General features: G+C 42.3%; 1 protein-coding gene across 5 annotated transcripts in view; it reads right to left on the minus strand.

The window, feature by feature from the left end:
• FARP1 (FERM, ARH/RhoGEF and pleckstrin domain protein 1) overlaps window positions 1-26,622 on the minus strand; it is a 281,479-nt gene that overhangs the window by 207,007 nt on the left and 47,850 nt on the right. For all 5 annotated transcript variants that reach the window (XM_063102933.1, XM_063102932.1, XM_063102931.1 and 2 more), the window contains exon 2: window positions 18,770-18,963. In XM_063102933.1, coding sequence (XP_062959003.1) covers window positions 18,770-18,940 — 171 coding nt within the window. In that variant the 5' untranslated portion in view covers window positions 18,941-18,963. The remainder of the gene's footprint in view (window positions 1-18,769; window positions 18,964-26,622) is intronic.

Genomic DNA, 26,622 nt, shown 5'->3' on the forward strand with positions numbered 1-26,622 from the left:
AATGAACAAATGAATCAATGAATGTGTATATCCCAGGAGTCTTTTAAAAGTTCATGGAAAGATTCATATTATTTTTTTTAATTGGTTATACATTATCATGGGGCACAGAGCTGACCCTCAGCCCCTGTGCCCAAGACGTGGCGATCAGATCAATACTATCGGCATAGCCACCATCTCAAACTGCACGTTACCTTTAAATTTTTCCACAAGCTTTTTAAAGTATCCTTGTATTACTTATCTTTTTCCTTATGGTTTCAGAGTTTCCTATGTAACCCAAAGGCTATATAAATAGCTGGCTAAATGTTTTCCTAAAGTTTTATTTATTTTTACATTTAGAGCTAGAGCTTTAATCCATCTGCAAGTTTTTCTTGCAGCTGGTGTAAGATGGAAAAACTAAATTTTTTCTTCCAAATGGATAGCTAAGCATGCCCACACCATTTATTAAAGAAACCATTCTTTTCCCACCTGATTTAAATGCACTTTTACCATATATTATTCCCCACATGTACTCTAGATTCTATTTCTGTGCCAGTACCTACTATTTTAATTACACTGGTCCTAAAATTCACATATTTCAAAACTGTCTTGAATGTTTACACATTTATTCTTCCACATGAACTTTGCCAGGTCCTCATCCCCACCCCTACCCCAAACCCACCCCCCAAAAGCTACCACTGGAACTCCGATTGCAAGGGTATTAAATGTGTAAATTCCTTTGGGGAGAACTAATATGTCATGACGTTGTCTTCCCATAGAAGAGTATGTTGTTCATACACTATTTACCTCGTTTTAAGTTTTTACATAAAGTTTGATACTTGCTTTCTCAGTAGAGATGTACCCTCCTAAATTTATTTCTAAGTATTTTTTACTCTTAGTCACGATTTTGAACTTTCCTCTATCTCCAAATGGTTATTCCAAGTATGAAATAAAAGCTATTGATTTCTACGTATTTCTTTTATTTAGTCACCTTTCCAAATTTTCTGAATTCCAAAGTATTTAAAAGATTATCATGAGTTTAAGTATACAACGATAACCTTTAAAAGTAAAAAATAATTTCTTCTCTTCCCCCCCCCTCAATCTTTCCCATTTCTTATTGCTTAAGTTAAAACCTTTAAAATAACAGAGGTATGGACGGCAGTCATGTATTTGGCAGATTTTAATGGGAACAGCTTTAGCATTTCACCATTTCATTGAATATCTGCTGTTGGATTTTGGTAATTAGCTTTTATCATATTTAAGTAATTTCCATCTATTCTTATTTTACTCAGATATAAGTCATGGCTAAAAAGAATTAGAGGCTTTTTAAACATCTAATGATGTTTTTTCTTTAATTTACTTATTTATTAACTTGAAAGCTTCCCTATTATTAAATCATCCCTGCATTCAGAGAATCAACCTTAGTTATGCTGTCTTTTTAAAAATACACCCCTAGTTTCAATTTATTAATATTTTCTTTATAATCTTTGCTTCTTCATTGATTAGTAAAATCAACCTATACTTTCCCTTTCCTTATTATCTTTGTTAGTTTTTGTGGTTGTATCATTACGCTATTTTGAATACTACAGAAAATATCTTTTCTCTGAAGATTGGCTATAAAACTATCTAGGTCTGGGGCTTTTTAACAGATGTACAAGGGTATACTCATCTTAGAGAGATAAAAGATCAGTTCATAAGAACTTATGTATAAAAGGCTGTTTGTACTGGCATAAAAACCTGGAAATATCTTAAATGTCCATTCAATGGGAAATGAATGGAATAAATTATGACTTATCTAAAGTATGAGTTATTATGCAGTTATTAAAAAGAATGTTAGATTGAAATTTATTGACCTGGAAAGTTGCCTATAGTATGTTCTTAATGAAAAAGGAAAAACTCCACATATACATGTAGGTATGTTTGTATAACTTTAGAGGAAGGTACAAGTTAATGTACACCAAACTATTAAGGCACTTAGTCTAGGATGGAATGGAATGCTGTGGGGAGGGAGGTCATTATACTTTAAGGAAAAAACATTTCCTTAACATGGGGAGGAAAAAAAAAATAATACAAAAATCTACCAAACTCATAATAACTATTTCTGAATGATGAAACCATGGGTGGTTTCTCTTTCCTGTTTTTTTGTCTATATTTTCCAGTTTTCTACAGTAAGTGTTGCCTGCATTCTGTTTAAAATTGAGGGAAGTGGAGGATGAGGTTGTTTTTGTAGGTGTCTGGGGGTAGCAAATAGAGGGCCATTCCTTTACACTCATTTTCCCATTCTAAAGCTCACAGGTGGTGTGGCAGAGGAAACAATTAAGTTTCCTCTGGTTACAATGGCCTGTCATCTAGGTCTTCCCCTCTTTGGTCTGGTGCCAAGTGCCCAGCTGAGCACCAGAAGCTTCTAACTCTCTCTAATTTCTAAGAGTCTGTCCCTGTGTCTTTCTTTCTGGTTTCAAGACCAGTAGTGTCCAACAGGCCACTTACCCTCCCCCTGCCTGCCTTAAAGAATACCAAAGAAGTCCAGCTTCCTTAGTCTAACTGATAGTTTCCAAAAATTGAACTCCTGTCTAAGAACAAAGAACGGGAATGAAGGTGAGGTCAGAGATCACTATGCAACGTTCAGACAGTCTGAAGACATCAACAAGCAGAGGCTACTGTCCTTTAAGGAAAGTGGACCTGCACAGGGTATAAAACTGCAGGACTCAGCCACGATGCTAATGCTAGACAAGTCTTAGTAAATTAACAACTTGATGGCAAGTGTCGATTTTTTCCTGATAGGGGAAGAAATCCTGAGTCGGAGGTAGACATATTTACAAACATCCAGAAAAGATATGGGATGATAATTTTCTCCAACTTTTCAATTTTCAGCTTGCAAAGGAAATACAAGAAAAGAGTCTCTGTGGAATCCACAGTCTGAACCTCCCAGAGACAGGCAGGGCTCTCCATCTGAGATGAAAATCCAAGTAATCTCTGAGATCTAAGAACTGGCAGAAGCTACCAAATCAATTAATACGGGCCTAAAAAGTCAGTGTCCCATGTCATTCATTGGACCACAATTCTGAAGTCTGAAAGGAAGAAAAACAGTCTTTAGGAATTCAAAACTTCCTAACTGAATTGAATAGTGAGTAACTCCCAGAGCTTTTCAGTTTCCCCAGAGAAATCAAACTTCTTCACACGCATAGAACCTTCTTCCAGTACGTGCAGTACCGTTTAAACACAAGTTCCTTATCACATGTGGGTCCCTGTAGGGCAGCTTCAGCTAGGGAACCCCCCCTGGCCTCTCCTCTCCCGCCCTCCCTTCCAGGGGCTTTGGGTAAATTTGGGGGATGGAGCTGGGACTTCTTGGCTCAGCCCTGTCCCCTCTCCCGTAGGCTCTGCCTGGGCGCAGAGAGCACACATTCTGGACAATTCTCCCTGTGGGGGAGCCTGTGGTTGTCCAGCAGTGACTGGGTGGCGAGTCTGTCTAATGCAGGGAACGGCTATCAGCCCAGCTGGCCAGCATCCAAGCCTAGCGTTTATCAGCCATAGGGAGGACACTGGGATCAGCCGAGGGTATCATGCCTCTTTCTCAGCTGGGTTTGAACCCAGGAAAGGAAGAGGCTGTCATTTTTCAACTCCCTCTTAAAGTGAAACAATGCCTTTATTTTAACAAAGAAGTCAGATGGGCTGGATAACCAGCCTAGCTGTCAACCACCCATGCCCTGGAAAAATGTGAGCTGGACAGTTCAACCCACAGCAACACTGGTCAGTTAGAGCCACTAAACCTGCAGGCACTGGGCCCAGGAAGACACACAAGCCTGCAATCAGAGGCCCTGGAATTTCAGAGCCTCCTGAATGACAACACACGCCATGAAAGGCCTTCACGGGGTCCTCTCTTGATCTTATGCCAACATAAGATCTTATGTCCGTGCTCTCTGGCCATGGTGGGCTGCCCCGGAGACCCTTCAACAAGCCCCCTTCTCTGCTGACAGTAATCAGAATCATTTTCTGTCGCTTACAACCCAAAGACTCCTCACTGAGAAAACATAAAATAAAACAGTTCTAAGAATGTACCCTAAACCATTAATGCCTTTGTCTGGTTGAAAGATGAGGGCTTCTTTTTGTTTTTTCTTTACGCAATTACGCATCTTCCCAATTCTCTTCAATAAGCACAGATGGTGTCAGGGGTAAGTACGAAGGAACCCAGAAAGTTTTAGAATTAATTTCTTCAAAAGACCAAATATGTTTCTTAGGTTCTCATTAAACCCCATAATCTGTTCAAAGATGCTAAAACCTCTTACGCTTAAAATTACAATGTTGACAAATAATTATTAAAATTAGCTATTATGAGAGCCTCATGGACAATGACAATTTTTTTTCAATAATGCCCAGATCTGTTTGGGGGTTCGGGGGTTGCCTGGTTCTCTAAGGCAGGTAAGAGGCAAAGACTCATTTATCCTATGGCTCCTGGGCATGACCAGTGACCATCATGCTATCTGCCAGGAAATGTCATTTATACCATCAAAACTTGGATTTTAAATAGTGCTTGCTTTCTGAATAATTCTTTTTTTCTTTAGTGGCCGACTGATAAAGGGACCCAAACCCTTAGCTGTGGTGTTATAATACCACGCATAACCAAATGAGCTAACTGGCCAGCCCTTCTTTCTGAATAATTCTTAAAACAGTCATATACTAAAACTGTATATTCAGTCTTACCTTTTACTTTTCTTTCACTTTCCTAACCTGTAACAGGCAACACAGTAGAGATAAACGAGGCCCAGTAACTCAAGTGGGATATTGCAAGTCCCATGGCTTTCCACCAGATGGGCTGACTTTTTCCCTTCTAGTTTGTATTATATGCTGTGCTGTAACCCTTATCCTCTAAAAGTACCTCTGAGATTATGCTACATATCATGCCGTTGCCGTAACATTTAATGATATTTTACATTGTCATTCAGAGGTCCCGTGTTGTGAATAAAATATAAATAGAAAGGATTTCATAATGGGGAAATCAACCCAAATGCTACACTTTAAAAAACCAACTTCTAAATCCCTTGCAAAATATTCCTGGCTGCAGGTTCCCAAATGCTACAACACAGCAGCATAACAACCATTCTTGATGTGTTTCATCTTCACTGTCAGATGAATCTTTGCAAAGGAGGGGGAAATGTGAGCAGAAGTGTAAAGAATAGAAAATTTATCACTTGCAAGGAATTAATTAGAGCCACATGGTATGTCATGGCAACTCTCTGCTTAGAATGCCATACGTTACTCAAAAACAATATTTAATTGCAGGATCTGCATGCCAAGTACAGCAGGGAGATGCTACATGGCTTGCCTGCTCAAAGATAAGTTTCAAGCAAATATGAAAAGGTTTTGGTTTCCAAGGTCGTGAGAATATTTTTTTCTCAACTAGTCAATTCACATAGCAACTGCCGGAAAATAAAGAACGCCTAGTGCCTTTAGTAACTTCTGTATCATTTTGAAATTCTGTCTTTGCAAAGTGTTCTTCATCATGAGATAGCCTAAAAACCAGCAAGACAGGGCAACTAGAGGTGAACTGACCCTTAGAATTAAGTGACTTGATGATGGTCCTACTAAGTGGATCAATGAACAAAAAAGGTCTATGAACTATTTATTCCTGGTATATGCAGGAAACACAGCAGCAACTGGGGAGGTCACAAAGAACCCAGTCCCAGTCTGAAAGGAATTTAACATCTCTCTGGAAGGCAAGGTCCGTAAAATGATCACTAACAATATACGAGGGTAATTCAGAAAGTTCATGGAAAGATTCCTATTATCTCTTGATTCTATTTTTTCCATGAACTCTTGGAAATACTCTCATAAACAGGAAGTAAACACCAAATGATCAGTGAATGCTAGTGAAACAATATTTTAAACATAAATCAGCTGGGACTACTTTAGTTTCCAAATCACATTGCTCCATGGCATAATTTTTTTTGTGATAAAAGACACATAACAAGAAATTTACCATCTTAACCATTTAAGTGTACAGTTTAGTCGTGCTAAGTATATTCACATTGTTGTGAAACACATCTCCAGAACTTTTTCCTCTTGAAATACTAAAACTCTGTACCCATTATATAGTAACTCTCCACTTCATCCTCCCCCCATCATTCTACTTTGTTTCCGTGAATTTGACTACTTTAGATGCCTCACATAAGCAGAATCATACAGTACGTCTTTTTGTGACTGGCTTATCTCACATTAGCCTAATGTTCTCCAGGTTCACCCGTGTTGTAGCATATCTCAGGATATGCTTTAAAAGGATGAATAATATTCCATTTTGCATGTATATACCACATTTTGCTTATCCATTCATCCGTGGATGAACATTTAGGTTGCTTCTACCTTCTGGCTATTGTGAATAGTGCTGCTATGAACACGGGTATGCAAATATCTCTTCAAGATCCTGCTTTCAATTCTTCTGGGTGCATCCCCAAAGGGGGATTGCTGGATCGTATGATAATTCTTTTAACTTTCTGAAGAACTGCCAGACTTTCCACAGCTGCACCACTTTACATTCCACCAAGAGTGCACAAGGGTCCTAACTTCTCTACATCCTCACCGGTACTTGCTATTTTCTGATTTTTTTTATAGCAGCCATCCTAATGGGTGTGAGGTAATATCTCATTGTGATATCTCATTTTAATTTGCATTTCTCAAATGATTAGTGTTGTTCCCTGACAGCTTCTTGAAGACTAAGAGAATGCTAGAACATTTGTGAGGATTTATTTTTTCAACATGGATGAACAAATCAAAAGAATAGGTATTTGCCAGAATCAGAGTGAAAGTCAGAAATGCAACAGGATTGGCTGGAGGCACTACACAGTGCCTTTTTTTTTTTTGTCTTTTTTTGTGACCGGCCGCACTGCGCTGGCCATCCCTATATAGGATCCGAACCCGCGGCGGGAGCGCAGCCTGCACCCTCCCGATTGCGCCACGGGGTCGGCCCTACACAGTGACTTTCAAGCTAGCACTCTCCCATCACTGATTCACAGAAAAATGTTGGAGAAAGGGTTGGTGGTAAAGGAAAACAACTCAAAATCAACTCACTCCTACAGTTCGCTTGATTAATACAGCTGAGATTTCTCATCTCATATGGCCACCCATACTTCAGTTCTAATTTCAATTATGCATAACATGTGATTTAAGAGTTCTGGTCTCTTCCACTTACTGGGAAAATGTCCCATTCTACATTGTGCTCCAAAACAACAGCAGAAAACAGGATGAGTTATACAGCTAGAAGTCAGAGGGTTGAATTGTCCCCCCCCCCCGAAAAAAAAGATAGTGAAGTACTAACCCCCATGTACCTGTGAATGTACCAGTACCTTATTTGGAAATAAGGTCTTTGCAGATGATCAAGCAAAGAGGAGGTCATTAGGGTGGGCCCTAACCCAATACGACCATGTCCTTATAAAAGAGGGGAAACTGGAGACACTCACACAGCAAGAAAGCCATGCAAAGACAAAGGCAAAATTGGAGTGATGCACCTACAAGCCACAAAGGCCAAAGATCGCCAGCAACTAGCAGAAACTAGGAGAGAAGCATGGGACAGACACTTCCTCACAACCCTCAGAAGGAACTAACCCTGCCAACACCTTGATCTTAGGCTGCTAGTTTCCAGAACTGTAAGACAAAACACTTCTATTCTTTAAGCCAACCAGTTTGTGGTACTCTGTTACAGCAGCCCTAGCAAACCAATGCATGATAATTCAACAAATGTCAAAATAAGTCACTAAGTGGTGGATTAGCCTAGGAAAAATGGACTACAACTATAGAGTCACCTCAATGCCACAGCAGAAAGTGTTGCCAGGAGGCACTTACAAACATCATGGACCAGCTCAAGGGTTCACATGGGCACAGGACACAGAGAAAGAGCTCTTGTTTCCATCTAGTACCTTGTGTACTGCAAAACAATGACCAAAACCAACTCTCCAGGCCCCTGGGTTCAGCATTTTAGGAGCCAGACAAGAGAGCAAAAATAAGTTTGGAAGCTAAACTCTGTGACTCGCACCACATAAAGGCTCTCTCTAAATGGCCCTGGCTGGCAGGACACCAAAGGACTGCTGGCAGTGTCTCGGTTTCTGTTGAACCAGTTTTCTGGAGAAAATGAGAACTGTATTGTCTAAGACTACCATGTACCTTTCAGGAGTTTCAAAAGAGAACACAGCAAGGGTGCTAATGGGAAAGACGGCTTAGAGAAAGTGTCCTTAAAATGGAAAGGAAGAGAAAAGTAAGAAAAACTATCATTTTCATGAAACATTCAGAAAGTTCACCGTCAGCAGACACTCAGACTGTGCTCAGAGTGAAAGTCCTGCCCATTCGAAGTGCACGGTGGGTGAGAGCTTCATAAGCCACAAGAGCTTGATCAGCGCAACAGCACAAATCCGAGCTGCTGGATCACACGGTCAGGAAACAGGAGCCACGTGGGAGGCTGTGACATCTACCTGGATCCAGTGAGCTGTTCAATACAACTGAATCTGAGTTAATCAGAGGAAAAGAGTCATTCTCAGCCCTGCATGACAAAGCCAGACGTCCCGTTTAACAGCTTTAACAAAATATGCCATCTTGGTACTTACAAAAATAATTAAATCAGGCTAAGAGATGATAAGATGCTTAACAGTAATATCTGAGTTTTGTTTCAACTCTCAGGTTCAATATGTGCTATGACTTCTACATAAATCTGTCCTTTTCTTTTTCTTCATCATCTGAATTCTACTGATAAGATTGTCTACAAGTTGACTAAGAGTGGGTCCATGAATCCCAGGATTTATATGTGGATAAAGGTATTTTTGTCAGTGGCTTCCTGTAGGTGATGAGATTAAGGACAGAGGGGCCAGTGGGCATACAGAGGACCACTTCATCCGAGATGGCAGGGATGGAAGCAAAGCAGGTGGGGAAGAGCATGAGGTTAAAGAGCACGAGCTCGAAGGAGCTCAAGCCCTGTGGCCTAAATGTTCTCTGTGAGGCAGAAGTCTTGGTCCTCTAAGAGAGAGGGTGTCCTTGCTCTTATTACCTGTCACCCTGAGGCTCCCTCTACAGGCCACACACTTTGGCTCCTTGCTCTTGGGCTTCTGGTGGGGGTCAACGGATGTGGGCCACTGCCAGGAGGTCGGTGGTCAGGAAGAAAGGGGCTCAGCTATGTATCTCCCATCCTTCCAGAACCATGAGATGACACATTTCTATTGCATAAGCCACCCAGCTTGTGGTACTTTGTTACAGCAACCCTAGCAAACTAATTCAGCTTTTAACCCTGAAAAATGGTATTGCTGTGATACCCTCACAACTCCACAAATGCTCTTTGGTCTTGCTTTTTAATGCTTTCAACATCTGATTGTATGTCTAGGTCAAAGGTAACTGAGCATCTGAGTTCTGTTTGCTCACAGAAATACAGACTGATGGCCTCTAGAAGATGGTATGACAGCCAATTGTACACACAGTTCACATCATAAATAAATTACATCAGAGCTAATGACGAGCTATGGATAGCACTTGCCCCGTTCCTTCCCAATGTTTTCACAGAATCCATTGAAGATGATGGATTTTTTCCCAGCTCAGTCTTTACCTAGGTGTGGTAAGCTGAACAGAGTAGCTTCCTGCTGATGAAGAAATCGGAATGCAAAGAGTAAATATAATTTTCCTAACAAATTGAAACCGAGCAATCAAACCTCCATTTCTTACTTCCCGTTTGTACTATTTACATAATCACTACGAATCTTGGAATTTAATTTCCAGAGCCACAGATTCTTCTTTGATTAAAAATAAAGCAATGCCTTTTATTAGCAACATTAGCAATGCTCCTTTCATGTCAACTAAAGGAAGATATTATTGCTAGTAAAACACATATCATAGAAAGCCTATGCCAGTTGATTTCCTAGTCCTTAGTGACAGCAAAGAGCCACCCAAGTTGTAAACCTAAGGACAGTCTATGTTCTCTCCCTGGGTGTTCCCGGCTCCCACCCATCTTCTGTCAGGTCCATGACATTCCTTCCGCAGCACTAGGGCTCAAGCCCTTATTGGTCACAACCATATGTATATGACATCACCAAGGCCTCTGGTCACTGCGTTTTCCTTTTGCAGACTTGGCCCTGTTCAATCCATCCTCCCCACTTAAGAGCACCTTCCTTTGGCACCTGTCACAGGTTCTAGCAAAACTGACGTGCTATATTATCCTAACTCCTTATGGCTCTGAGCCATCTAATGGAGCAGGTAACACAGGCTTAAGTGTAGGGTGGTCCTGGGTTGGGACACCGGCTCCTCCTCCCCAGCTATCTGACCCACACCGAGTCACCTGTGCCCTCCAAGCCTCACTGGCATTATTCACGCCCACTCATAGCTTCACTAATTGGTAATGAATGAGACCATGTGCAGACTTGGCACAATGTCTGGCTCATAGCAAGGGATTTTTAAAATGGTAGTTATTATTTTTATTCACTCTCTTATCACCAGCTGCACCTTGCCTCCCATGTCGATAAACATTTGGGGAACTCGTATCATGTTTCCAAGATCACATTCCATAAAATAAAACCAAAGCCACAGAATTCTATTGTGGGTATCTGTATCTAGTCCAACTTCCTGCTTGTATAAATGAGGAAACAGAAACTTACAGGTTCTCATGCAAAATGACAAAATACTAAAAGCTTTTAGAATCGTTCTTTTACCTGATCATTCTGTCTACAGAAGAGAAATCCCAAATTGACTGAATCATTCCATAACTTTCCTATGAGTTAAAACCACTATGTCCAACTCAAATGTTCAAAGTGATGGAAGATAACAAATAAGTGAATGACAAAACATGGCAGATACTTTTTAAAAACCAGTCCAATTCATACGTGCAACATTTTTATCTTGATATTCAAACACAGGAGCGTCTCCTTCAAGTGAACCCACAGAGCCCACACTGCAAAGACCTGCGCCAGAGGATCTTGACATCCTGTTGACCTTGAAACCATTTGTCCAGTCTGTGCTGAGGGATGCAAGGTAGTCCTAGGAATATCCTGACTCTAGGAAGATGGGAGAAATTTGGGGGCTAAGGAAATAGAGGAGTCTAAGAAATCGGCAGAGCAGAAATGCATGTAAAATTTCTGAGCTAAAAGAACACCTCCCCCCCTGCCCACCACCACCCTCAATTTTAAAGCTGATCAAACTGAAGCTCAGAGAAGCTGCAGGTAAGTCCACAGAGAGGCAGTAAACATGCTTGGCAGAAATGGAGGTTTCATGGCGATTGTTCAAGTGGCACTTCATTCTGATAGACCATCTGAGACCACCTGGGCTACATCTCTGGATTAGACAATGACCTGCCCTCCAAAGAAAGCTCCAGTCTGATATGAGACTGGCCCAGAAAGCTGGGGAAAAGGACAGAGGAATGACTCCACCTGACACAAGTGTGCTCCGTTTTATTTTAAAGTGCTTTCACACGCTTTCTTTTTCCCACTTGACCCACCCAACAGCTCTACAGTGAAAGCAGGGTCTTGATTCTCTTAGAGAATGAGAATGAAACTAAAGCTTAGAATAAAAGGAAGTAAAAAGACTAACTTTCATGAGAACCTAAGATGTGTACTCTGCAGGGTGTTTTTGCAGGAGACACTTCCTTTTCATCTCGCCCCAGCCCCATCAGGCAGGTATTCTTCATACACGGGGATGAGAAGTGATCGCCACGTGTCCAGCCACACAGCTAACAGGCGATGGGGCTGGGCTCCAGGGCCCACATTTCCCCCTCTAACCACTCTGTTACTCATAACTAAGAAAACATATTATTTCCATTTAAAAGAGAAAAAAGAGCAGCTTCTCAAACTCTCTACATTTTCTCAGAATATGGCCTATTTTAATGTCAGATATAGACATTCTCAATTACAGTTATTCTTTTTATTTATGAGGCTGTACAGAGTGATTCTTTTCAGGGGAAAATAGCAAACAGCTGCTACAGAATGACTGCAACCGCTGCAGAGCTACGGAACTCACTTTGATCACAAGAGCCCTAACTAAAGTCGAAAGAAGCACGCACAAGCATTTCAGGCCAACATTTAAATTCTACTCTTGGTTTCTAAGGAGCCAGAAAGGAAGGCTAACAGTATTTAGCTGAAATGATTTATGAAAAAGAATTTTTTAATCTATTAAAATAGCCTTTACAAGTAACCTCCAGAGGCTAGGCCCAGACAAGCACCATTTATCATTCAAAGTTAAATAAAACACAGAAATGACCATGCGAAGCAAAGTGGACATAAATACTATTTCAGAAACTTTTGCTAATAAAAGGAGCCAAAAGCAACACTGATAAGGAGAAAGAAACGTTGACTTATAAAAAGCGAACATCTGAAATTCCCTCCCCTCTTTTGGTTCAGGGCGTGTCAGCTAATGCAGCTCTGAGCACACAGGCCTCCCTTTTGTTTTTAAATGGCCAATCAAATTTTATTTACGTCTCTCCTCCTCTACCATCTCTTCTGTGAGAGGCATTTCGTGCAAAAGCAAAAAATTAAGTAGCCCTGGAATCCACACACCTTCCTTCCTTTATCACTCTAATCAGATCAGCTTGAGGGCCAACCCCCCTGCCAGGGACCTGTCCTTCCAAGAGAGGCAGAAGTGAACACTTATAATTATAAAAGGAAGCTATATGTTTCCCCCAAGACCTTTAGCTAAATACATATTTCACCTCTTTGGCAGGGGTGAGGGGGTGGGGGTGGGGCGAGAAAAAGAAAAAAAGACTTTCAGCAGCTTACCAAATACACTCCCTCAGATGGCTGAAAGAGAAATAAAAAAGGGAAACAAAAGTCATCAAAAATAAGAAAAGATGAAGACAGAGAAAACGAACATGCCTCCATAGAGACACAGTTGCAGAGCACAAGCCCAGCTCAAAGCTATCAGCCTCAGCCTGTCCCGATTTAAACCGGAGGGTCACATAGAGGAGACGTGGAGCTTCGTAAGAAGACAAGCTTCTGCTCTGTCCCCTTCTCGGAGACCAAGCTTATGAAGGAAGACAGCTCTAAACTTCTACAGCCAGAGCACTTGGAAGAAGAAGCCCTCCGCTGACGTCAAGCCCAGGTTTCAGTGAAAAATTTTTTTTAAAAAGACTGTTTCATTTCAAAGGGTAATAAAATGAAATCAATGTTTAATCACTTAAGGGCTGACTTCATTAACACTCCTAATTAGGCCTCCGAGATGGCACAGCAATTGTACTGCCAGAAAAAAAACCCCTGTGGTCTCTTTTATCAGGACGTGCAAACTAATCGTTTTTCTTAAAAATTTTGAAGGTTTTCTCTGATTTCAAGACTTGTTAAATCATGTAACAATAATGTGTTACTCAGAAAATATTTGATTCCTTTCAGTCTTCTGTCTCCCACTGTCAAGTGGCATGTAGTTCAGCATGTTTAGTTCAGGGAGCTTTATGGAAGGAACCACCCACCCACCCAGCCACCTACAGTTAAAGGACATTTCCCAATGCCCTGTGAGTGGCATATCACATCTAAGTACTTATTTACTCTCATCACATATTTCCCTTTATCACTTAGTACGTACACAGTAACTACTGCGTGTGATCAGGCTTTGGGAGCTTTTATATTTTTTTAAGATTAAAAATTCCTTTTCTCAAAGAGTTTACTATCTAGGGAATTTACAACTACAGCCACAAAAAGTTAATTCATTGACAAGGATGTCAACACAGGGTCCCAACTTCCAAAAAAGGAAAGGGTGGGGGTGGGGGGAAGTCTCTAATATCATCAGGTCCAAATGCCTCATCTTGCAGATAAGGAAACTGAGTCTCAGCAGCAGGGATGTAAAAGAACTACAGTAATTTGTGAGACAGCCAAGATTAGAGAATTATGGCCTAAAGTCCATTAGAGGTATGACAACAAGCACTGTAAGGGAAAGATGGCCTCCAGCAAGAGCCTGGGGTTGCTGAGGTTTTGATAAGTTTGTTAGGGGTAGGGATGCACAGTGTTCAGAAAGGGGCAAGGACGAGAACGTGGTGAGTGAAGGGGAGATGAGCCAGCTGAAACAGAGGCCTCCTGTTTGGGAGCTGTAGGCGGCAAGCGTGAAAAGACCCAGTGGGGCCAACGTGTGGAAGCCCACGGATGTCAAAAGGGAGGCAGCTCAGTGCAGGGGAAGGCCGATAAGCTGAGGGTCCTGCGGGCTGGGCTCCAATCCCAGCCCCTCCTTAAAACTGCACAAGCTGAGAAGTGATTCAAGAGCCCTTCCCGTGGATTCCTCCATCTATGGTGCAGGGACAGCACCAGCCAGTCTCATAACACTCGTTAACACAGAAGTGCGACAGGGTCTGTGGCCATACCACCCTGAATGCACCCGATCATGTCTGCGCTTGGAAGCTGAGCAGAGTTGGGCCTGGATAGTAGCTGCATGCAGGTCAGCTGCAGGTGCTGGTGGCTGCTGGGTACCAGGCACCATACAGGGGCAGGATATGATGATGGATAAGGACAAAAGAGGCCTTGACCCCATGGACCTCTCATTCCACCTGGGGGAGGCCAAAACTAACAAGTAAACAAGAGAAAAGGGCTGGCTGGTTAGCTCAGCTGGTTAGAGCATAGTGCTGATAACACCAAGTTCTGGGTTCGATCCCTGTACCAGCCACATGGCCCCCAAAAAAGAAAAATTAAAAAAAAGTAATAAGAGACTATTCTGGCACGAGATGCTAATACAGATGATAAAACACCAGAACACCGAGGACGATGATCGAGAATAACTACGGAAGCTGCTCCAGCATCATGGCCCCTCAGGGAAGGCTCACTGCTTGCTCCTTGAACTAAGAAAATCCATACTTTATCCTGAGGCTCTGGGAGCTATAAAAACTGAGGAGCAAAGCAATGACAAGACATAAACACAAGAAAGTTACAAGGATTATTTCCTGCAATGACAATTGTTCTTTCTGCCACAACACCCTGCTACTGCTTCTGTGAGAGCTCCTGGGTTCCTGCTGTTGTCCCCTGCCTGCAGCTGGCCATTCCTGCTAAACCATCAACAGACACTAGGTGTCTTTTATCACCCACGAGCACCTTTCCCGAGTGTTTGAACTAGGGCTCTTCACAAGCAGCAAAAACTGGCTATGTTTTATTTCCTCTGCTGTTCTCAGCCCTTCCTGTAGAGATATTGCTAATGAAAATACATAAACTGAATGAACACTTGGAGAAGAAACCATCTGCTTCATCCTCCAAACATCAGGAGGAACAGTGTTTGTTTACCAGCAGGGTCATGAGCACCAGACACATAAAACCTTCCCAGAGACCTTCAGAGGAGACGGCCTGGCAGCGTGGACACACGTTATTAACCCTTTCAGATGCCCAGGAGTCACTTTATTTTATAATCTCTGGTTGGAAGAGAAAGTGGCCTATATCATAAACCACAGGATGACCCTTGTTTGCACAGCATTTTCCACATAAAGATGATAAAATGCCCTGCAAGAATTTACTATAAATGTTGTTTTTGAACTTTCTACTCTGCAGAGGAAAGATCTAAAAAGACTGTCCAAGTTCAACAGCAAAAGTGGTTGTGGAACCAGCTACAGAATGGAAAAGACGATGGCACTTACTGCCAAGGCCTTTCAAAAGGTTAAACTCTTGGGCTGGCTGGTTAGCTCAGCTGGTCAGAGCACAACCTTGTAACACCAAGGTCAAAGGCTTGAATCCCCATACTGGCCAGCTGCCACACAAAAAAAGTAAAATGTTAAACTCTTAAACAATAATAATTTTTTAAAGGCTACAGATAATGCTGGAAACAACCATCAAGAGTACAGGTTTGATTCTTTGTGCAAGGAGTGTTCAGGGGATTTGCACTGAAAATGACTACTTTGCCAGCATATTTTAAAACAAAAATAAGAATAAAAGACCTAGGAGATCTAATCCCCAGGGAAAGACAAGGTTTATGGAAGAATGTCCCCAAAGGGAAACTGTGAGGACTTCTGGCTGCAAGTCTGCTCATCTATGTGGCAAATGAAAGCCAGCAATAAGAATGTGTCCACTTGGGGTGCTCCATCAAAGGACAGGTCATATGTAGGTGATGAGGACACTTCAGGGTCAGACACTGGACTTAATGAATTCTCAGCAGAAAGTTCTGGAGCAAGGTTTTAAAGCGATCATGAGGAGCTGGGTCTCTCCGGATTTTGCAGTCAGTCTCCTCTAATCCCCAGTACCAGAACCATGTCACCACGGCCAGCCCTGATGCCTTCCAGCTGCAGGAGTGGCCTGACTGTGGCTGTTCTTAAAGAGCACAAAGTAGCAATTTAGAATCAGCTCCATCAATAAAAATGCTGGTATCTGGCTTTCTCCAGCTAGTTAAGGAAACCATCTGTTACCCATGGGTTTGAGAAGGGACATTCTGACCAAACTAGAAAAATAAAAATAAAACATGAATGGATGAGACATGTGAAAAACTAACAATGGCACTAATTCTACTTGTAAAATAAACTCACTCTAACATTCAGTCCGCAAACATTAAAGGAACACCCACTATCTGCCAGGCACTGTGCTAAATGCTGGGAATACAGAGGTCCCAGACAGGGTCCCTGCCCCAAGAAGCCAGCAGTGTGGTGGCCAATGCACATCCGCACTACTTATCATGTGTATTAAGCTCTTAGAATGTGCCAAGAATTGTTCCAAATACTATTTGTATCAATTATTTTTTATTGTAGCATGAGGTAGGGTTTATTATGCGCTTCATTTTACAGGGGAGAAAACAGATATATAGAGAGGTTCAATAACCTTCCAAGCTGCACAACTCTTAGGAGCAGAAGCTGAGATTTGAACCCAGGCTGTTCGGCTCATTTACAACAGGTGTATGAGCAGAGGTCTGAAGGAGGAAAGAAAAAGCCCCAGCCACTGCCTGAGGGAGGTTGTGTCTGGGTAAAACTGATAAGGCCTTTAAGGGTGCACAGGAGTCTGGGGTGGTGGGGGGCACGGAGGGGCAATGAGAAAGGCTCCTTCCAGACAGAGGGGGGTTACAAATGAAATTATGAAGGAAAATAAATTTAAAAGATGAAAACACATTTCTATTACTACTACTTAGGTGGGGAGTTCCTGTATAGTTCTTAGCTAAATAGTAACTAGGAATGGATTTCTAGCTAAACAGCAGCTAGGAATGGAGTCTTGACATTCTTTGGTTTCAGGAAACTGAAGAACCACAGTGGACACAGCACAGTGAGTACACACAACAGCAGCATTTTTTAGTTTTTCAGCCCAAACTGCATGCTGGAACACCGTTTAATAGAACGTGTTGCTAGAGACTTGGGCTCCGAAGTTCTTAACAGGACCAAGTAGGAGACATGGAAACTAAACACCTCACTGAACCAGTCTGGCAATGAAGAGACAAAATTAGGGGGCTGGGGGGGATTTGTTCCAGAAGGCCTAATTCTAAGAAGATGGCAGGTGCTTTCCTCAATAAATTTCGCAATGCCAGAAGTTAGCACCGGCTTTGTTCACCAGAACACGAAGACACTCCCAAGTCCTTGAAAGGTAAGAATTCCACAACATGAAAATTAGAAAGACACAAAGGTCGTCTGAGATGTGCGATTAACTGGCGGTTTTAAACATAGCTGTTCTGAGGTTCATCTTTCTCTGAGATATTTAATGTGAATTTACGCCATCCGAACAAAGTGCTTTGAAATAAATATAACCTACTGAATCATGCCACATAAATGATTAAATGATGGGTTACAAACATTAATGCCAACTATTAAATTTCGGTCACTCTAGCCAACAGGAAAGATAGACAGATTGTCTCCACTTTTAAAACAGGTGTGTTCCCAAAATTTGTTTAAACGTTGGCTGTTTGGAATTCAAGTTTTTTTCTTTCCCCACAAACAATGTTAGATGTGGTGTTTGGTGCCCAAGAGAGAACACAAAAATCTAGATCAGGTGTGCTCAGAGTTCTACGGACTGTGACTCCCGAGGACAGCTCATCAGAGCTCAGCCAGCCAGACACACTCACCTCGCGCTCTTGCCCTGCAAACAAGGCAGGCTGCAGGGGCACATCACTGGGCAAAGGCAGGGAGAGGATGAGGCAGGGGCTCTGGGGAAAACACCAGAAGCTTGAGGGTGAGAGGCTCTGACTGGTACAAGGGGCTCAGGCTGCTGGCTCCTTCTCTGCCTGGCTCCCGGCCACCGCCTTGTTCCCTCCCCAGCCCTTGGGATGGTGGGTCTCTTCATTTCTAGGGCTGCATACTGTGGGCCTGGGTCAGGGCTTTTCTACATGCCCCACACCCCATCCTCCGAGGCCGTGACATGGTCAACTCCTCTCCTGATCGCCTGATGCGAAAACAGACCTGAGGCTCTCTCATTATTTCCTCTCACTCACTCACACACACGCACACATGTCCCAATGTGAGAAAGGAACTGCCTGTGACAAGCAAATTAAACTGGGATCCATCTACAAGACCACTCTTCCCTCCAACTGATATATAAATATATATCATATACTCATACATTATATATACCATATATCTATATACGATATATATTTATGTAATATATATCATATATTAAATTTTATATAATATATTCCATACGTTACACATATGCATACACATTACATATATATTTGTGTAAGGAGAGTCACAGTAAAATTCAAAGTGACGCGGCCACCGACATCACTAGGTGGGCAGAAATCTAAAAATCAGATAGCTCAGAACCACAGTGGGTCAGCAGAGTGCGTTGGGGGTGCAGAGGGAGGTGCCAACACACAGACCCTCTCGGGCCACCTCATGTCACTGCAACACGGGAATAAGACAAACCTCCCCCATGTGGAAGGTGATCACACACTCGGGTTCACAGATTCACCCCCAACTTACTGGAACTTCAAATGCCTCCTGGGTGTCATCCAGCATCTGGATTTTGATGGACATGAGTTTTCCTGAAGGCGTTGGGGGCGGCTTCTGCCCATGTTCCAAGGTACTGATCCCTGAATTCTCTGGGGCCCCCAGTCGCGATCCTGGGGTGGGCCTCTGCTCTATTTCTCCCATGATGAAAACAGCTTATACAATATCTGCAGGAATCAGTGAGAGAGAACAATGCATCAGAAGAGGGGACTCATTTAAACCACCTAAGTAAGGTTTGTCATCTGCTCCCTTTGTTATGGGAATGCCCCCCAAAACTCCAGGCGAACAAGCCCTGCACCCCTGCCCAGGAATCCCACCTCACAGCTCATTCACTTACAAGGTCACCTTTAAGCACTCAGACACGCCACTATTTCTCATATTTTACTCTTTTGTAGACATCTGCATATTGTTGCATATTTTATTCTAGTTTCACAGCCAGCTCTTTGTTACTCATACTGCAGATTCAGTTGTGTTCCACATATTATTATTCAGCGTCTACACTGAATAATGAGCCAGGCACCACTTTTCACACGTCAGAGTCTGGTGGGAAGGGGACACACGGTGCCAAGCCATACCATTAGCATCCATGAATCACCTCTTACGGACACAGTAACTCACTAAGTAATGTGGATATTATGAAGATAAATAAATAAAACCCACACTGGTGCTCTTGAGCTTATAATCTGGTTGAGGAGACAAACGCACACTCACACTGACGTGAGCACATAAGTTAGGGTCATTTCTCTTGCTTTCTACTGTTTGTTTCTATTACAATAACCTCCTAGTTCATTTCTTTCCTACCACCCTCCCCAACTGTTCCCTTTTCCAAGAAGCCAGTCTATGCATTACAGTATTGACAAAGTTACTTTCCTGAAAACAAAACCTTCATCTTCCCTCCCCAAATAGTTCACTCTTCCCTCAGATGCAGGCCCCCAGCTCTCCTCCCAGTAACTCTATCTTGCTCCAGGTCCCCATGTGTGCGGCTCTCTCTGGCTGAATTGCTTGCCCACTTTCTCCACCTGGAAACCTCTCCTACTGCTTTAAAACTCAGTGCTGCTGTGCCCTCTGTGCTCACGACTGTCTCAGCCACACCCTGGTGACCGAACCCACGTGCATTCGCCTGTTTATTTCTCTACGGCTCTGTGATCACCCTGAAGCAGTCTGGAATATTCTTTGCATGGCAGCACCTACAGAGGCAGAATGTCTGGGATAGAGTGGAGTTCCAAACTGGCTGCTGAAGGACTGGACCACTCGGCCACTGCATTTATACCACGGCTGCACGTTAAGTGTCATAAGGACACAAAGGAATGAGATTTCAATGTGAGATGAAGTGGGTCAGAGAGGGGAAGGCTTGCATCATGGGGAAGGTGGGAATCGAACTCCATCTGGTCTCAAATGTCCCAATACTTGGAAAGAGACAGGAGACACACAAGGAAAAGGCATTCCAGGGAAGTGGGATGGCATCGAATTTATGGGACAGAAATAAGATGTCATCTGGGAAGAAGAGTGGGAATTAGTGCTGCAGGGTTAAAGATACACTCTGGAAACAGGCTGGAATCAGACTACAGAGCACCTCAAGTGCAAAGCTGAGAAATGTGGTCTTCATCCTGCAGGCAGCCGGAGCCACTGGGACAAGAGTAATGAATGATGCGACAGAAGTAGAATTTCAGTAAAATGAATCTGCAGATGATACACAGTATGGGGAAAAAAGATGGGAGGGCAGGGGCATCAGGTTACAAAGCGACAACAACTCAAGCTTGGTGACTTGGTGATAACTTGGATGCAGGCGATGGAAATAGAAAGATGCTGCCGTAAAACCTACTTTCGTGGAAAAACTAACCTAATGTTGTAAACAGAAGCACAGCAGTGACCAGAAAGGGCAGAAGCGGGAGCGGGGAGGCCACGGGGTGAGTGTGACTCGGGACACTGTTCAGGGTCATAAAAGCACATCCCGTGGTCTGTAGGGAGGTTCAGAGTCCGCCTTACGGTACAAGTGACAGCCGTGACAGTGAAGGCACAAGGAGAATGTGGAACCGAGGGTGGAACAGCACAGCCGCGCCCCACGGAGGATAAGAAGACAGAGAGGAGCAGAGGGACCTGCGGGGACCACAGAGAGAGCGGGAGGGCGGCGTCCCCGAGGCTGAGGCACGCAGGGGAGCCCTGCGTCTCCCACGTTTGAGGACAGCCATCTGCAGCCCTTCTCAGGAGAAGCCGCCGGTGTTTGTAAATTGCAGCACTTCGTAGGCTTTTCTGGCCCAACTTATTCTCATCCTCTGAAGCATCGGGTCCCCAGAAGTTCCCAAGACACTCCTTACGGACACACCTCCTTTCCTCTCGTGAGGCCTCTCACGGTCGCACCACAGACAGGACACCAGCGGGTCAGACGCCGAGTGTCACATCAGCGACCTGGTCAGTGATAACTCAAATCCCCAAGGCCGACAGAGACGTGTCCTTCAACCGGACGGAGAAGGGGCCCGATCCCCACGTAGGAAACACCCTTCACTGCTTGGTTCTCCCACACTCACCGTCCTCACCAGCTTTCCACCAGAGCCTCGCGAAGGTGACTGCTCGTCCCTCCGGTCATCCTCTAAGACTGGGGCTCTACAAGGAGGCAGTGCTGGTGAAGGGCCAGCCCTGCTGAGAACTCCTTCCTTTCCGAATGCCCGGCTATGACTTCACAGTCTGTTACATAAGTGCTTTTCCAATAAAGCCCCAAATACACTTTTTCTAAGAACCTAAATCGAATGTGTCTGGCTGTGTGATTGATGCTTTGCTTAAGCTCACCCTGTAGCCTTCAGAGGCCAGACCAGACCGAGTTAACCTACAGTGCCTAGCGCGGTGCCTTACACCAAAGTGGAAAACAGATCACCGATATTTGTCCAATGAATCTAATATGGGTGGTCATATATTCATGATGGAGTCAGTTGTGTTCAAAATAATCTTCAAAACCAGGCAAAATTACTTCCGTATATGCTTTTTGTTCGTTGCCTTGTGGCTGAAAATAAATGTGACTTGCACAGAAAGCTATGCCCTCAGTCAAGTCTGCCGTCCCCGCCTGCAGCTGCCGCTTCCACTTTCTTCCACGCTGGTGTTGACCCTTCCCTGCCACTCCCCACACCAGCTTCCCAGCACCTGCTAGGAACGGGCAGGCCCTGTGTTCTGCCATGTGTGCTGGGCTCTGCAGCTCTGCCTCCTACTGCCTTGACTCAAGGAGGCCTGGTTCTGGCTTGGTCCCAATGCCCATCCACGGAGCTGATGGCAGGAAGGAAGGGGTCTATTCTCCAAGGTCATCCCACCTCAAAGGTTTTAGGGCCCCTCCCTACAAATACATTTTCTCTTTGTCCTACCCAAGCGAAGAGCAAGGCTCCTCATTCCCTGGACTGATCCTTTTCTTTTCCTATTGTGCAGGATCCCAGATGCATATATATTCTAATTTTTGCACCTTGGCATTTAAAAATCAAATTCAGTCAGTGAGTAACAGATACGTCGTACCTTAACTTCCTTTTTCTTTAGTCTTTGAATGACTTCATGCCTGTATTATTTCTACTTCTCAATAATGATGTTTTCACAAAGTATGTAACACTTTCTTTCTGTTATCATATTTGCGTGCAGACTGTTGCTGTACATGGAAAGTTCTTTTTAATTTAGACATAAATCCAGCCAGGAGTTTTGAGTTAAGCATCTTAAGAATGCCAAGGGAACATCTCAAGAATGCTGGGAAGTCATAAATGAGCAACCACAAGTATCAAAACTGGTAAGCCCAGTAATATGTCATCTTCGAGGTAAACAAGTCTAACACACCTAAAGACCTCTTCTGTATAAATAGAAATCCAAGTTCTATTCTGATTTTACCTCTACTAACTTTTTATGACCTCTGAATTCCTTGAGGAATAATCAAAATAAAGGAGACTAATATTTCTTTCCTTGTAATACATTATTACTAACGTGATCATTCCAGACCCCAAAATAAAAAGCTGTTTGCAAAGCTGCTTTATTCTTTAGCTCTATTTGAAAAGTTACTTGAAGGAAAAAAACAAACAAGATTTTTAAGTGGCAAAGAAGAGATAAAAAAACGAGAGTTCTCTTGTCATACTAATCTGATTTCAGACTTGAAGACTTCCTCTCACTCAAAGGCAATAAGGAGCACACAAACAAATTGCAAACTCCAGCCCTGAGGAAACTAGAAGTCATCTGTTAACAGTGGACCACAAAACATGAAAAGAGAGTTGTCCACTGCAGAGAAGGTCAGACAGGAGAGAAGGAGATGCTCAGAGAAGCTGTCTATGGCTGCAGGTCTCCGACAAAAATGGCAGAGCCACGCTCCCTTAAATAAGTAGATCACCCTTAGCAACAAACCAGCAATAGCTTTCTTGGAACAACAGTAAGAGATGTGCAGATTAGCACTAACACTTTCCCTGGGCACAGTGTGCTATGAAATGAGGAACTACACAGGCAAGCCATATTTGTAAGGAGCAGTCTATTGCTGAGGCAAGGTGAAGACGACAGAGACTGCACTAGGAACACCCCAGTGTCCACTACCACAGTCTCAGCAAGCAAGAGAAAGGCGAAGGTTGAAAGGATTATAGACACACAGACACACATGCACACACACATAACCTCAGGTCACAAGAAGTCCTATTAGCATGGGACGTGGCTCTGTCTGCTGCCCACATGAGGCTCCTGCAAATAGCTAGATCACAAAGGACTGGACTAATCACAAAAAAAGAACTTTTACAAAGATGCTGCAAGAAGAAAGGAAAAAAAAAAAAATGAAAATAAATAACGGATAAATGCCCACCAAAAAATGTTATATGCAACTGATCAAAATTTTGCCCAAACATATTGTCATAAATTAACAAAACTTAATAACTGATTACACAATCAAAACTATTAGAAGATTTTACAAGCGTTCAGAGAAAGGTATGAGAAGACATCAGCAGGAAATAAAACATGAGGGCAGGCCTCTGGGGAAAAAAAGCCAGAAGAATGAATAAAAAGATCACTGAAATGCAGGCCAGATTGGAAGTAGCTAAAACAAAATATGCACTGGGGAAAATATGAGAGACTTGAGAAGAAAGATTGAGAAAAGTAAGCAAAAGATTTAAAACAGAAAGAAACATGATAGATATGGAAGACAAAGAGATGTGACCCAATCGGTGTCCTCAAAGGAAAGAAAAATAAAAAATGGAACAACAAAAAGAAAAATGTAAGGCATAATTCAGGAAAACAATCCAGAAATAAAAGTCAATTCTTCATAATAAATGAGCATAACCTATTTAGGAAATAACTACCATAAAATCACCAACAAGACATTTCCTGAGTCATCACTAGCCTTCAAAAATTAAGTAGAAATTATTTAAGCACCTAGGGAAAAAGTTCCAACAAAATATGAGGGGACAAAAGTTCAGATTTGTCCATAGCAACATTCAAGAATTAAATGCCCAAAATGTCCTCAAAGAAATACAAAAGAATCAAAACTAAATCCAAGTTTCATTCAAATATAATAGCAAATATTTTAAATAGGTAAGAATTCAGAAGAATGTGAGCTAAGCCCTTCTTGAAGAAACTACTAAAGGATGAGCTTCAGCAAAACAAGAGGTAAGTGGTGAGACAATGAAAAACAATTACTAGTGAACTCTAAATCCATTTATACTGTAAGAGGAAGACTTAAATAATTGTAACGGCGGTTGAATGTTATAACTCCAGAAATAATACGATTAAAAAACTGGCAGGGAAATGAGGAGAAGTGGTGAAGGCACTAAGTTAGCTGTTACCTCATGTTTTAAAACTGAAAATAGAAAGAATTTAAATTGCCAAAGATGCACAGATGGTTAATAAGCACATAAAAAGGTGTTCAACATCGTTACTTACTACGAATGCAAATTACATCTACAATCGGATAATATTTCACTCCCACTATAACAGCTACAACAAAATAGAGGGACAATAACAAATGTCACCAAGAATGTGAAAAACCTGGCACTCTCATACATTGCTGGTGGGAACATAAAATGGCACAAACATCTTGGCGGTTTCTTAAAAACTTAATAAAAAATTTAGTATAGAACCCAGTAAACTCTAATCCTAGTGACACAGCAATTCCACTCCTAGGTATCTCCCCAAGACAAATAAAAACATATGTCCACACAGAGACGTGTATGCAGATGTTCATAGCCAACAAGTGAAAATAACCCAAATATTCATCCACTGGCAAGCAAATAAACAAAACGTGATACATCCATACAAAGGAATATTATTCAGCAACCAAATGAAATAAAATGCTGACGTGTGTCAAAAGACAAAAATCACAACAGATTTAAAGATCTCAATAGGCTTTATTGTGATTTTAGAATCAGGCAACACTTCATTTCACAAAACAGAATAAATGTTCCAATGAGCCAAACAGAGGAGGTTGGTTTTACTGACAGAAAAATCTGAAAATAAAAGCAGAAACAAAGAACAGAAAGCAGAGTGGTCATTTCAAAGTTATCTTCCTTGGTGGGAACAGGGAGACAGAACAATAGAAAAATAACTGATCACTTCACATCAGTTAACTTCAAGTTATCCTCTCTGTGTGATTAAAGCACAGGGAACTTCATTACCATGTCTTTTGAAGATTTAAACGGGCAGTTCTCTCTCTCTCCTGATTTCTCAGAAGGTCACACCACAACTTAGTTTAGCTTTGGTGACATGTCATTAAGCAGGAGCGACCCATTATATTTTGTCTGGTCTTCTGGGGCCTGGTGCAGGATATGAGTCCAGAACAATGTCCCTCTATAATTTTTATTTAACACACGCTTCAAACTTGAAAACATTTTGCTAAGTGAAAGAAGTCAGATACAAAAGACTACATAGGATATGATCCTATTTATATGAAACACCCAGGAAATAAAGAACAGCCAGAGGATAAATATCTAGAAAGTGGTTGCCTAGGGCTGGGGGTAGGAGCTGAGACTGACAGGAGAAGGCATTAGGAATTGGGATCTTTTGGGGGGTGACAGGAAAGTTCTGAAACTAGATCATGGTGATGGTCACACGACTCTGAACTTACCAAAAATCGTTGAACCGTACACTTAAAATAGATTGAAGTTATGATATGTAAATCATAAATAAATCAATAAATCTGCTTTTTAAAAAAAGTACGTGTCAATGAATATTCCTGTGAATATGTAGAACCTCTGAGAGGACAGAGAAGTCACTGCTAAGAGAGCTCGCTCCATTGTGGCAACCAGCCTGGTTATAGACAAGAATGAGAAAGACTTGAGATCTGCTTTCCATTGTACTTTTTTGGACTTTTTAATTTTGTTCATATACATATTACCTGTTAGCAAGTAATTAAACAATCTGTAAATTTCCGTCTACTAAAAGCCCACAATCCTGCTAACTACTGCAATCCCATTTACAGCATAAATCTCATGAGACGAAATCAGAGTAAAGAGGCACAACTATCAAAACAGGTTGACAAAGAGGAATTTTTTATAAGAGTTTGCTTTTGTTTTTGTTTTTTGCTTTTCCCTTCCCATTTTAAATACAAGCTGCTTAAAAATTCCAAGTTAAAAAAAAAAACTCATAGGAAGTCCTTCCTCATGGGACAAGCCCAAGAGGTAGACTAGTAGGAAGCTAAAGGGTGAAGTTCTGGGGCCCCCAGAGCATTTCTACATGTGCTCCATGTGCACAGCAAAGGACTGTGCATTTGCCACACTGTGGGGACAAAAATCAAGTATGTGAGACACCCAGCAGAGCAAAGGGAGGATGGGGTGGGATCAATTCCCCAACAGCTCCGTTCATCCGGCTCTGTCTTACAAGCCAGAAACTGCCCGGTGACA

The sequence above is a fragment of the Cynocephalus volans genome, chromosome 7 (genome assembly GCF_027409185.1).
Source record: "Cynocephalus volans isolate mCynVol1 chromosome 7, mCynVol1.pri, whole genome shotgun sequence".
Classification (NCBI taxonomy): Eukaryota; Metazoa; Chordata; class Mammalia; order Dermoptera; family Cynocephalidae; genus Cynocephalus; species Cynocephalus volans.